This window comes from Mobula hypostoma, chromosome 21 (assembly GCF_963921235.1).
Source record: "Mobula hypostoma chromosome 21, sMobHyp1.1, whole genome shotgun sequence".
Taxonomy (NCBI): Eukaryota; Metazoa; Chordata; class Chondrichthyes; order Myliobatiformes; family Myliobatidae; genus Mobula; species Mobula hypostoma.
Window position 1 is genome coordinate 30,329,259 of NC_086117.1, and position 14,448 is coordinate 30,343,706.

Consider the following 14,448-nt stretch of genomic DNA (forward strand, 5'->3'; position numbering starts at 1 on the left):
ATGGGAAAAAGCAGACATACGTGGCTTTGAAACTTAACCACGCTGAAGGCAAAGTTTTCCAGCTATGGCAAGTTTCCCAGCCTTTTTAATGCCATGGACCCTTAACATTAACCGAGGTTAAACTGAGATTCCCTGAGCTATGGTTAAGGCAGTGTCAAATCATAGGAAACAGCTTCCAACATTGCCAAAAAGAAAGATGCGTTACACCTGAAGATTGGGAAAATTTCAGTATTCAGCAAAGAAGGAGCAAGAAATCAAGAATGAAGGGGAAAATCGAACATAATAATCCATCAAGAAACATTAAAAACAGGCTGTAAAAGCTTCTCTTTCTATAAAAAGGAAAGGGTTGGCTAAAGTTAACCAGGATTTATAAAGGACTAAGAAAAGGGGGGCATTATATTGGGGAATAAAGAAAGGGCAGAAAAATCAAACATATATTTTGCTTCCATCTTCACTGGAAATAATGGACAGTAACAGGTCTAGATTGAAAGAGGAGCTGGAAGAAATCAGTTAAAAACAGATTTGCAGAAATGATTGGGATTGAATGCCAACAAATCCGCAGGACCCAATCACTTGCATCTCAAGATTTTGAAAGAAGTGTCTGTGGTGACAGTAGATGCAAAAGTTGATATCTTCCAGAATTTCATCATTCCCAGAATGATTCCCACAGACTAAAACATAGCAAATGCAACCACACCATTTAAGAAGGAGAGGGGAATACAACAGGAAACTACAGACAAGCTAACTTGACATCAGTGGCATGGGAAATGTGAGAAATTTTAAGCAAATTCTGACGGTTCGTAATAGGTTGGCCAGAGACAGCATCTGGAGGAAATCTGCTCTGCGTTAATCTGATTTTTAGATGCAAACTATTGTTATTTTGGAGGTTTTATGAACAAATTTCCAGACTCACAAACTCTCACTAGTCAAATTTACAATATTCAAGTAAAACCAGGCTAGACGGAGATTTGTAAAGCAGCAACCAAAGTTGTATCTGACCAAACCAATCTTATCAAGCATCAGGCACAAATGCCATCATTGACAGATGACATTAATCATTGTATTGTACTGCATGAATAAGAAACATTGATGGTAATTGTAGGCTTTTGAGTTTACCTGTTCTAAATCTTCACCAGCAGGGCCAGAATTTCAAACCAGCAAATATTTCAATGACTTTACACTCTACCCTGTGAGAGCAGTATTAAATATTTTTCAACGCCTGTAATTTTCTACAGAACAAATGCAATAAAGTGGATCTGCTTTCGAAATTGAGACCTTCATTAAGTTTTAGTTCTCCTAGCTCCCACAATAATGTCGCTTTATTTTTTCATCTTTATACTAGATGATGGGGTATTATTGTCAATGTGGTAGCTAATGTTTGTTAGTGAGTTGGCGACAGCAACTAGCTATGACACTGTGGGAACTCGATTGAATAAGGTGCCGTAGGCTTACTGAAAAAGTATCTCTTCATCCACGTTAATGGGCCAGGGATGATTGAAAGATGTCATATTGATCGGATCAAGAAGCAATTGCAGGCTTATCTGAAGAGGGAAGAGGATGTGATAAGAACATTTAGAGTTATCATTAAAATAACAAAGTTCATGAATCTTGGAGCCTGTTTGTTTCTCTCATATTTGTTCGAAGTGGAAGAGTACCATGCACAGAGGAATATTGCTGAGCAAGAAGTTACCTTATATTGGTGAATGGATTTGGCCCAGGCATTAGATCTATCATGCAGTATAAACACTATTTCTGTTGATTTTGTTTGCAGAAGACACTTGGACTGACAAACGTAACAATAAAAATAAACAATTCAGCTCATTAATCTCAAAATTTGCTCTGTTTTTCTCTCTCCGCAATTGCTGCCTAGCCTGATGGGTATTTCCATTATTTTCTATTTTAATTCAGACTTGCAGAATCTTCAACATTTTACTTTGTCATTTATTGAATAATGATCAATAATCAAACCCAATTTGTTATACTTTGAAAAGAATAGTTAGAGATTAGAGATTAGGGCCTTGTCTTTTTATGAAAACTTAACACATATTTGAAGCAAGTAACACAATAGGATATTGCAGCGAAATGCAAAATTTGAGATAAACTGAGACTCACAGTTTGTGGTTTCTAACTTTTTTTGTATATTCTTGGAATGGGGAAGAGATGCACCAACTTCATCCCATTAGAGATCCTTTGTCATCCTAGAATGAAACTCAACAATTGAGTTATAACTGAATAACCGAGCTTCAGCAATTGCCAAGGCAATAAACGGCACAGATTGTAAGTTAAAAAGTGCTGTCTGCAGTTGTTTAGTGAATCCTTGCCCACCTCATCAATACTTTGATTTACTAGATCAGACACCTAGTGGTTCAGTGGTTATTCTTATTAATTTAGTTAGACCTTTGCTTTAAGTACACACTCTAATACTTCTTAAAGGGAAGACCACAGCCCACCAACTTTCACTTCCAATAGGTGATAAAGTGTTTGCTCAGGCAGTCACATGCTTTTTCCAACCTATTAATATATTTACATCTCCTTTTAAAAACAGCTTTTCCCATAAGTTGTGTACACGTTGACTGGCAAATATTACATTGGCAACTGTGTCAAGAAAAAGCATGACTGAACTTTGTGTCCTTCCCAGACCAGAAGTTACCTACCTCTGTTCTTTTTTTGTTATGTCAGAATCAGAATCAGGTTTATTATCACCTGCATGTGTCATGAAGTTTGTTAACTTAGCAGCAGCAGTTCAATGCCATACATAATAGAGAAGAAAAAAATAAATAAATAAGTAAATCAATTACAGTATATGTGTATTGAGTAGATTAAAAATCGTGCAAAAACTGAATTAATATATATATTTAAAAAGTGAGGCAGTATTCATGAGTTCAATGTCCATTTAGGAATCGGATGGCAGAGGGAAAGAAGCTGTTCCTGAATCACTGAGTGTGTGCCTTCAGGCTTCTGTACCTCCTCCCTGATGGTAACAGTGGGAAAAGGGCATACCCTGGGTGTTGGGAGTCCTTCATAATGAATGCTGCCTTTCTGAGACACTGCACCTTGAATATGTCCTGGGTACTTTGTAGGCTAGTACCCAAGATTTAGTCATGCCAACTAAATTTACAACCTTCTGCAGCTTCTTTCAGTCCTGTGCAAAAGCCACCCCCTAATACTAGACAGTGATGCAGCCTGTCAGAATGCTCTTCACGGTACATCTATAGAAGTTTTTGAGTATTTTTGTTTACATACCAAATCTCTTCAAACTCCTAATGAAGTATAGATGCTATCTTGCCTTCTTTATAACTATATTGATATGTTGGGATCAGGTTAGATCCTCAGAGATCTTGACACCCTGGAAGTTGAAACTGCTCACTCTCTCCACTTCTGATCCCTTTAAGAGGATTGGTATGTGTTTTTTTCTCTTACCTTTCCTGAAGTCCACAATCAGCTCTTTCGTCTTACTGATGTTGAGTGCCAGATTGTTGCTGTGACACCACTCCACTAGTTGGTATATCTCACTCTTGTATCCCCTCGCATCTCCATCTGAGATTCTACCAACAATGGTTGTATCATCAGCATATTTATAGATGGTATTTGAGCTATGCCTAGCCACACAGTCTTGGGTATAGAAAGAGTAAAACAGTAGGCTAAGCACACACCCTTGAGGTGCACCAGTGTTGATCATCAGAGAGGAGGAGATGTTATCACCAATCCACACAGATTGAGGTCTTCCGGTTAGGAAATCGAGGATCCAATTGCAGAGGGACGTACAGAGGCTCAGGTTCTGTAACTTATCAATCAGGATTGTGGAAATGATGGTGCTAAATGCTGAGCTATAATCAATGAACAGCATCCTTTCATAGGTATTTGTATTGTCCAGGTGGTCTAAGGCCGTGTGAAGAGCCATTGAGATTACGTCTGCCATTGACCTACTGTGGCGATAGGCAAATTGCAGTGGGTCCAGGTCCTTGCTGAGGCAGGAGTTCACTCTAGTCATGACCAACCTCTCAAAGCATTTCGTCACTGTAGATGTGAGTGCTACTGGGCGATAGTCATTAAGACAGCTCACAATATTTTTCTTAGGCGCTGGTATAATTGTTGTCTTTTTGAAGCAAGTGGTAACTTCTGCCTGTAGCAATGAGAGATTGAAAATGTTCTTGAATACTCCTGCCCGTTTGTTGGCACAAGTTTTCAGAGCCTTACCAGGTGCTCCATCAGGGCCTTCCGCCTTGCGAGGGTTCACCCTCTCTAAAGACAGCCTAACATCGGCCGAGACAGAGATCACTGGGTGTAGCAGAGATCTTCACAGCTGTAGTTATATTCTCCCTTTCAAAGTGGGCATAGAAGGCATTGAGTTCATCTAGTGAAGCATCGCTGACATTCATGCTATTGGGTTTCGCTTTGTAGGAAGGAATGTCTTACAAACCCTGCTAGCGTTGTCGTACATCCGATGTCACCTCCAACCTTGTTCGAAATTGTCTCTTCACCCTTGAAGTAGCCCTCTGCAAGTCATACCTGGTTTTCAGGTACAGACCTAGGTCGACATTTATTCTGATAAAGAAGGCTCAAATGGCACACGTGAGATTATTAAGCATCCAGTTGTTTCAGACTTGTTCACTCACATTTTATACCTTCCTTCTCACTTCTACAGATGAGACGAAAGATTAAATAAACTCCAGACAATTGAGATTCAGTGATCTCTGGGACATCTTCGTCTTTTTTAATCTAGTATTTCACTGGATTACATGTCACTGAACCTTGTAAAAACATAAGGTCCAACATGATGAAAATTGAAGTGGAGTTTGTGTGGGCCAAGCTGATTAAAATTTCTGCTGTTAAACATAAATTTAAAAATATTTAATGTGAAGAGACTTATTGAATGCGAACAGCTCTAAGGTCCAGTCATATTAAGAAACTTTTAATCTACTAACCTATTGATTCCACTTGTGATAACATAACTTTTGTTATTCTCGTCCATCCACTGAATTGAAGTGGGGCCGTGGCTGGTTTGTTCACAGGAGGTCTTCATGTTGGAATGGTGGAAATAGAGAGGACAAGTGATCAAGGAAACACCACACAGAGATTACTGTCCCTACTTCAGCATAGTTCCAAGACTCCCCACTCCTTAGTCAAAAAAATGTCAAAAACTAAACAAAAATGTTGCAACAGTATAAAATTAGTGTTATAAAACTAAGTTTGAAAACATTTCCAGATTAGACAAATGTTGTTACAGTTTGCACTCTTAAAGTTCCCTTTGAGGGGAGTGGAGAATTTTGAAAGGAAGTTTAGAATCATTTCCCATTTTTTTTCCTTGGTAATAATCTCATTTATTATTTCCCCAGGTCTGCGAACCCCCAACTCCAGCTCAGCATTAACTATAGTTGCTACTCATCCTATCCTAAAGTGGATTAACATCTATTGGTTTAAAAATATTGAATGTTAAATTGAAGTAAGAGCACATTAAGTGCTTGTTCATGAACTTAATGGGTTGAAAACTCTGCTGTCTGACGTCTTGTTTTTCCGATCCACACTGGTAAATATGAGCAATCCTTCCAAGCTAAACAGGCAACTGCAGAAGATTTAGATAGTGTAGGCAGAAAGGGTGAATTTCTGGCACTGTGTTTCAGGCAGGAAGCTAAACCCACTGGCAGGACATATCAAAATTCACACACCAATGCCAATGGTTTTCCAAACACTAATTTTAAGCAGAAGTAGAAAATTACTCTTAGAGCTCAATGACACCTATTAAAATTGAAAATTTACACCAAAAGCTTAAAAGATCAGAAAAGACCAAGATGTATGCAAGTGAAAGGCATTTCCTAGAGTTTGTATTGCAGATAAATATTGCAACCAAAATGTCACTTTCTCTTGCTTACACCCAGTGGCCACTTTATTATGTATACCTGTACACCTGCTTGTTAATGCAAATATCTAATCAGCCAATCATGTGGCAGCAACATAATGCATAAAAGCATGCAGACATTGTCAAGAAGTTCTGCTGTTATTCTGACCAAATATCAGAGTGGGGAAGAAATGTGATCTACGTGACTTTGACTGTGGAATGTTTGCTGATGTCGGACAGGTGCTTTGACCATCTCAAAAACTGCTGACCTCCTGGGATCTACAAGCACAGCAGTCTCCAGAGTTTACAGAGAATAGAGCAATAAACAAAAATCATCTAGAGACCAGCAGTTCTGTGGGCAAAAACACCTTGTTAATGAGAGAGATCGGAGGAGAATGTCCAGGCTGGTTCAAGCTGACAGGAAGGCAACAGTAACTCAAATAACCATGTTTTACAACAGAGGTGTGCAGAAACACATTGATCCTTGAAGTGATTAGGCTACAGCAGCAGAAGATTACACCAGGTTTCACTTCTGTATCTAATAAAGTAGCCACGGAAAGTATATTTCGAGCTAATAGCTGTAACTCCAGCGATGCCAGAGTCACCTGCTTTGAGTAGAGTCTATCCTCACTTTTCCACTTTTGAGACAGAAAGTCCAGAGTCCATTTTGTCACCAATACTTTTTCTTGTTGAAATGTTTGAATATTTTTTCCAGATCAGCACATTCCTCTTATTTGTTATGCTGATCAATTGTATGATAAAGCAAGGGACCTTATATTCTTACAATTTTCTACTAAAGCCTTTTGATTGTTGCTTCTAACCCTTTTACCAAGTCTACTGTTTAATTCTGGAGCAGCGAACAAAATGCGGGAGAGACTCAGTGGGTCAGGCAATAAACTTGGAGGAAAATGGACAGTTGATGTTTTGGGCCAAGATCACGCAAAGGGATTGAAACATTGACTGTCCATTCCCTCCACGCACCCCCCCCCCCCGCCATCGCTTAGGAACCAGCTGAGTTCCTCCAAATATTGTAGATTCCAGCATCTGTGGCTTCTTGTGTATGCATTTTCTTTTCGTTTGATTCATTCCTGTGCATTTATTTGAAAATATCATGAATGCTTTGAAAAAATAGAATGGGACTGAACCGACTCGCCAAATGAAACAAACTCTCACTCTAATCTCTTTTACAGCCTGGTAATATCCAGAGGCACTTCCCAAGCAATGCCTTCCTCTGGAAGTGCAGTCTCTATAGATAACATTTCTAAGCACTGTGTGGCAAGGCAAGCCATCCGGGATGGGTATAGAAAAAAAATTGCGTCTTTGGGACAAGAGTACCATATCATCCACGAGAAATATACTCAGTTCTCTTTTTAAATTGAATGTTGCATAGGTAGAGAGCAGCCAGACATTACCTGATAATGGAGTAGAAATGTGTTACTGAACTCAATGTGCTTTCATATTTATGATTCATAGTGAAGCTCTTCTGCAAACAAATAAATGATTAAATAAAGCGAGATGGTGTTGGCAGGTGGATGTGCTATTTTGTCATTTTATGATCTAAGCTGTGCCTCTTGTGCCACACGCTTCAGTGGATAAAAGCTCTTCAGAAGCATCTAATGCACTTCCTTTCTTTACAGGTCATTCCTTTCCCAATGTCTTGTGAACTTCATGGAGACTGCGCTTGCCGAGACCCCTCAGCTCAGGAGCACGGCAAACTGAGACGGCCACGCTTCTACCATGGACACCATTAGCCGAGAGGAACCAGGAACTGCTAACAGCTGAAGGCAGACTGGAAGAGCCACACATTCCTTGCTGCTTAAAGGAGAAACCTCTCCAACCAGATGATACTCACAGAAACACATACACATACAAACACACAATTCGACTAGTCTGCCTTCTGTCTGAAGACTGGAGTGAGAGCAAAGAATAAAGACACAAACGACACAATGAATGAACAAACCCCAAAATAGCATGATTTATGCCTGCTAGATTGGCCTCTCCTGGCCAATCCTTTGCCCCACCCACCTTACTCCCAACAATACCGTCCCCCCAATCTATATTTTCTAAGGGTTACAAATACAATTGTCAAATCCAAACATAAAAATTTTTTCAGTAAAGTGAATAAAAATAATCCAGATACAACACAAAGATAATTGTGCATAGAACGATTAAAGAACAACTTACAGATAGAAAAAAATGAATACGTATTTCTGAAAGGAAACAACTGTTAGCATGGCTGCTGTTGCTGCCCAATAACCAGCTACTCACACTGTGAGAGCAGGTTAACACCAAACCCAAACTTCAGTCTATCTGCCTTAAGCAAAACTTCAGCTTTGTTTTAAAACCCTTTGATTTCATCTCTTAATCTTTTCATTGAAAACAGATCCAGCCAAAAGAATGAGCCAAATTGCAAGGAAATCAAAGCTGCTTGCACTCATTCTAATTGCTCTTTCCATGGAACACAATTTCAAACCAGAGGAGAATCAGACCAGTAAAAGGTAATTTTAGTGGATTGGTGTGAGGATGTTATTGCCATTCCAGGGGTATTGAATAATGGAATAAACATAACAAGAAGGGAAGCAAAAGCCCTTGAAACAATTTTACCTGTGTCAAAAGGGGTGTTTTTTTATCAGCAGTTGCTAAATCATTGGCCTTGCACATCTAAGGACTAACTTGCAAAACCAAATCTGGAAAGGATAAAATCCAATGGTCAGAGCTGCTAGACACTCATTTTTACCATTTGGTAATTCTAGTTGTCAACAAATGCTGTTGTGTTGATTAAATTTAAGGGGAGTAACAATTCAAGCTTTCGACTATATGAATAAAACCTGAAAAAAAAACGAAAAATCTGAAAGAAAATCAGCTTTTAAAAATATAACCTCAAGCAAACGCTGGTAATCGTTTTAATAGTACCCGGTAGAGATATTTATGGAGGGGACAGCCTGGACCATGGTCACACAGAATCTTTCTGCAGAATAAATGGTGGGTTATACATAAAAAGCCAACCACTCTATCAACCTAAACAGAGTATGTACATCGAGCGACTTTAACTAGATCTGCAGCACACACCATCTAGATTTGTACTTAAGCATAATCCAATATAAGATTACATATTCTGTCTGTGGGAGATAAAGAAACAGTATAAATAATGCATGATGTATGGCGCTCAGTGTTTAGGGTCAAATATAATTATTGCCATAAGGACACCGCACAGTTTTGTGGGCAGTTATGGAATAGAATCCAAAATGAGCAGAGAAAGTTAACAATGCTACTTTACTTACAAAATTTGCTAAATACTGTCCCACTGGCTTCTGAAAACTCTTAAAAAGTAGGAACTATTCATGAAGTGTCTCTGTTTCCCGTGATTGCTTCTAAATTGAATTTCTTTTGAAGTAAGTGGAAGAGGTAGACTCCAACACAGCTGGGCTGGAGAACCTTATTTAAAAAAGAAACTGTACGATCCCCCTATTGAGAATGGCGAGCAAGTTTATAAGTACAAATGGTATAATAGAGGTTACTGCTATAAATACTCAGTGGAAGGTGATGAATCCTCATTTCCGTGCATGCAATGGACAGAAACGTTCAACGGGCAGATGTCAGTACATCAGTGTTGAACCTTTGTAGTTATATTTGCAATCTACAATTGTTTGTAGCTTAACTTTCCTTGTGACCATTAGGTTGCCGATTTTATCCAATTATTTCTGTATGTTTCATTCAGTGCAATGTTTCCAACTGGAGATGAACTAGAGTATGTCACAGTGTAGGAGAGATCACCATAAGCAGATATTTCTTTGCATTTGTGCCACTTCTGATATTAGTCTGGGATATATTTGCTTGCCTTAATAAGGGCATTAACCCATTGGATTGAAAATAGCTGCAGTGGTCTAACATACGAGTATGGCAAATGGTATTCATAATCAATTTACAGCCTTTTAACACCAACTTTGCTGTAAATTCACAGGAAAAAGATAAAGTATCCCACAACTGAAGTCAATAATTTGGGTAATATGGTTTCCAACTTCTTCAGCTTAGTCACAGAGTATTGCCAGCAGCTAATAAGGATCAGTTTCTGAACACAAAGAGCAAAATCCAATGACGTCTATGATGAAACCAATATCCATTGAAAATTTAATGGACTCTGAATATCTGTTTAACAACAATCAGGTGGCATATAAAAATCAATATCCCTGTAGTATAAATGCAATCATATTTCCAACATGAATATTAATTTACATATTCTCAACAAGCTCGTGCAAAATTATTTTGCCCTTCCCGTATCAAAGTAGTTAATGAGTTTAAATGGGTTAGTGCCTTGGTTAAAAGAGTGGACAGCAATCTGAGACAAACACGTTTGGACATCGGTGCAGTGATATTTGTGATGTACCTCCACAACTGATGCTACAGTCATAATTATATCATGTCAGGTGAGGACGTATACACTAAAAGGAGAGGATAATGAGAGAAGGGTGCACATTTAGATTTTCATACCTATCTTACGTATTACTTCAGTGATAAGACGAAGTCTTGCTTTAGTTTAATCTTTATAACATAAGAGAAAAGTGAAAATTCAGAAACAGTATGACTCATGCTCTCATCCAGTTTTTTTTACATTCTATAATTATGACTCAAAACTTGCCAATAGACAGTATTTCCTCATAAACGAGCTGGTCAGAACCTCAGTGCTCATACTTTTTGCTGGTTAAGGTGTGTCAAAAAGTGGAACATGCCAATTTCAAAGGGACTTTAAAACGAGCCAAGCTACCTCCCATCTCTCTTCCATTTTGCCTGGTTGTAACTGTCGGTTCTTATCGGTTTTACCTGTGTTGTTTCAAATAAAGATTTCATGCTGCAAACACCTGACAGACATGGTTATGCAAACTGCATGAACCGAGATTGAGAAGACAAAAAGAATCTACCACAACATTAGGGTTTAGACAAAAAAAAACATAGTGCTCCATAGGATTTTGGTGTAGTCATGTCGTAATGTCTTGTCGATTTTTGTGCATAGTATTAGCTCCAGATAGAAAAAAAAGGAACGACTTTTTGACATTTAATTGTTTAAGTGTTTGAAGTGTTTATTTGTACTTTTGTTATAAACTTTTTGCTTAATTGTATTTAATCAGTATTTTTATTGTGCTCAGTAACTGCATTTGGATTTTCTGTACAGTCATTTACAAAAGTCTACATCAATGTTTGTTTTTGAAAAGCTGCTAAGGTCAGACAGGTATTTTTTTTGTATCTGATTCTATTTTAAATTTAAAATTTTTGTTTTCCGATGCTTCGCATATATAATATCTCATGCATTTAAACATTATTATTAAGGGGTGATTAGTTTAGCTATTATAGCAGCCAATTAAAAGGGACAATCAGGTGTAGGAAGCACAGATGGAAGAAATTCTGTAAAAGTTGGTATTGCAAGAGTTAATTCTTAGACTTCCAATCAAGCATTTTATGTGATGGTGAGATTTATTGGGAAGACCCTTGGCTTTTGCTAATTAATCACAAATATTTTGTTTTATATAATCAACAAAGTTGTATTAAGATGATAGTTAATCGATATTTGCTTTTACTTTTGTTGTTATTTAACAGCATACAGAAATATTGCTGCTTTTAACAATGAAATATTTCAGTAATGGGAGGCAGATAAATTCAGTCTAAATACCGAAAACTGGTAATTGATTTAAGTACCAAGTCACATTTGCTGGTGGGATATTTTCTCTCAAGTAAACTGGTCACTATAATATGTTTTAAAACATTCTCCACCACAACCAATCATTCTGAACAGAAGTTAAACTTAACTTTCCAGAAAAATACATGAAGTCTTGGTTTCTGATTGATCATTTACCTGTCTGCATAATATAAGTCAAGCTGTGATTTCTTTGAGAGAGGAAATATTTTCATATGGTAACTGCCATTGTGAAAAACCTGGTATTTATTAGTCATACTTGTTGGGCACCTTATGGAAGTCATGAAAACAATAATCAAATGAAGTGCTGAAAAACGTTATAAGTGTAACAGTCTACTGTAATATCATATCTTTTGCTGTACCTCATGCCTGTAAACTAGCTGCTTTAATTTTTAGTTTAATTTAAATTTCCTAGCAATATATAAAGATGTAAATAGTAGAGTTATTTATTAAGAATGTCATCCATTTTTAATTTATATTTACACTTTATCATCTAAATTATTTTTACAACTTTACAATTCCGTTGTTACAGCCATTTTATTACCTTAATGGTATGACAGGATATGAAATCTACATGAGACATACACTGTACTCTTGTAGCTCCCTCATTTTCAAGTACAGAACATCTAACCACAATAAATTCAATGTAATGCATGCATCTGTGAAATGATTACCCTTGCCATTGCTGTGACTTTCATTTGGAGCTAAGGCTCCATACACCTCTGGAAATAGATTTGGACCAGCCAATGACCAAGTATCAATAGAGTTCAATTAACCAAGGATAAGATAATAACATTGGAAATGGCTCTGGTGTGCAGGTTCTGCTGATAGACTCTACTACACATACCGGGCCGTGTTTATCCTTGATATCAAAAGCCATCCACGACTGAATTTGCCAGGTTTTAAATCATCCATAGTTCAACAATAATCATTATGAAATCAATGCTTTGTCACTGTATTGCATGTGCAAATCTGCCAGTTAAAGTCCAGCAGTATAATTGCACTTGCTCACACAGTTCTGCAGCATAGTAATGGTAATGTCTCTCACCCACAGGGTTTGCAGGACAAAGTTCCTCCTGAACTCCATCCAAAATATCCCGGACTTCATCCTGTGAGATGAAGAATGGTTCACCCCCAGTAGCTAGCTGCACTTAATCGCCACAGCATGTTCTATGCTGCCTTTTAAAGTGCATTTCCGCTGGAGAGTACACTTAGCATCACCAACCGAAGGTGAGCTTGCAGGCAAATGTTGTACTTTTTTGTTGGTCTTCGTTTCAGTGAAACAAATGTGCTTTGAGATATTAAAGCATCCGAGATCAATTTCAAAATTGCTTCTCTTGCAAGAAGAGTGTAAGAATAATTTGAACATATGGATGTCCCTGTTGTGGATAACATAATTTATAATAATCAGTAGCCTGATCTCAGTTTCCTAAAGCAAGAGTGAGAGAAGATGACGAGACCCTCTAAGCTAGCTCCCTGACTCAAGTTTATCTCCTTCCTTAGCTTCAGTTTCCCACTTGATCTCCAGTTCCCTTGATTTTCTATGGTTTCCTAAAAATTACATTAATCTTATCTTTAAACCTGATGAACTACAGAGCATCCAATGCCTCTGGGATGGAATCTTTTGATGATTCACCGCACTCTGCAGTTACAGTTTCCTCTTGCCGAGTGTCTGAAATGTCCAACACTTCACCCTGAGACAATACCCCTTGTTCTGGACACTGCAGCCAATGAAAACAGTCTCCCAGCATCCATTCTGTTAAGTCACTTCAGAAACTTCTTTCATGGGTTCCAGTAAAATTACCTCTCATTCTTCTCATCATCAGATATTAGAGACCCAATCTACTCATCATTATAGAACCTCTTGAAGTTACCTGTAGGTACTTTATAATTACTTCCTCACACTATATATAAATATAAAAAAAATATATATATGCACAGCAATGGCAAAATGAATCAGAAGAGCTTTGTAGTGAATGTTTTTTTAAAAAATAGTATTTTTTACCATCTGTTGTATGTAGTCACTGGTCCTGACAACCCAAAATTTAGCTGCTTTATTCCAGCATCAATCCAGATGCAAGAAACCATTGTCAGGTCTAGTGATCAGCAGCTGGCATTGAAGTACAAGGAGCTGTTTTAGCACAACTGGTGGTTAGAACAAGTGTCATCAGTTTTTCAATGGATCAAAGTTGACCATTGGCACTGTACTTTAATACCATTATGGTGTTCAGAAAGCACTGGTAAATCGGTGGAATCCATTCCACTATCCCATACTCACAATGCACTGTGTTGGGCACTTACCACAAACATTTTTTTTTTGTTCTTTTGTACCGCTGCATATCTTATGTTGGTGCTCTGACTTTACACAACAAACATCTGTCTGGTGTACTGTATATTTGTTTCTCTGGAAATAATTATTTCTTATGGATAAATAATGTCTCCTCCCTGTTATGTATTGGTTAGAAATAAACACTGGCTATATGAAGGAAAGTGAAGGTGTGCTATACCTCGTTTATGAATTGTTTGTTTTTTCTCAATCGGTGCCTGTTTAAGGTCACACATCTGCCATTACTGCTTTCCACTGATAGGTCCATTATTCAAAACAAGCTGTTTTCATCAAAAGTAGGGATGCCAATTTAGAGGTGAACAAGTGCTACGGTGTCCACTTAGTTTGAACAAGTTCTGTCACACCTATCAAATTTGGAGCCAAAAGAAAAACAAAATCAAAGATGCTCTTCTATAGTACACTGAAGGAAAAGCTGTATAATGTATGGTCTACTGATCTATATAATTAGAAGCCTCCTGTCTTGTTGACTGGTCTGCTTCATTGAAGAACCATGTCTCATAACGCCACTACAAAACAATCCAGTACATTTCACCCCAGTGAAGAAATAAGCAGCGGGAAAATACAGATCAATTTTTTTTT

General features: G+C 37.8%; 1 protein-coding gene across 1 annotated transcript in view; it reads left to right on the forward strand.

The window, feature by feature from the left end:
* LOC134359926 (pappalysin-1-like) overlaps window positions 1-14,003 on the forward strand; it is a 365,925-nt gene extending 351,922 nt beyond the window's left edge. Inside the window, exon 22 of the mRNA XM_063073788.1 lies at window positions 7,474-14,003. Within this exon, the coding sequence (XP_062929858.1) occupies window positions 7,474-7,587 (114 nt within the window). The 3' untranslated portion in view covers window positions 7,588-14,003. The remainder of the gene's footprint in view (window positions 1-7,473) is intronic.
* The last annotated feature ends 445 nt before the right edge of the window (window positions 14,004-14,448 follow it).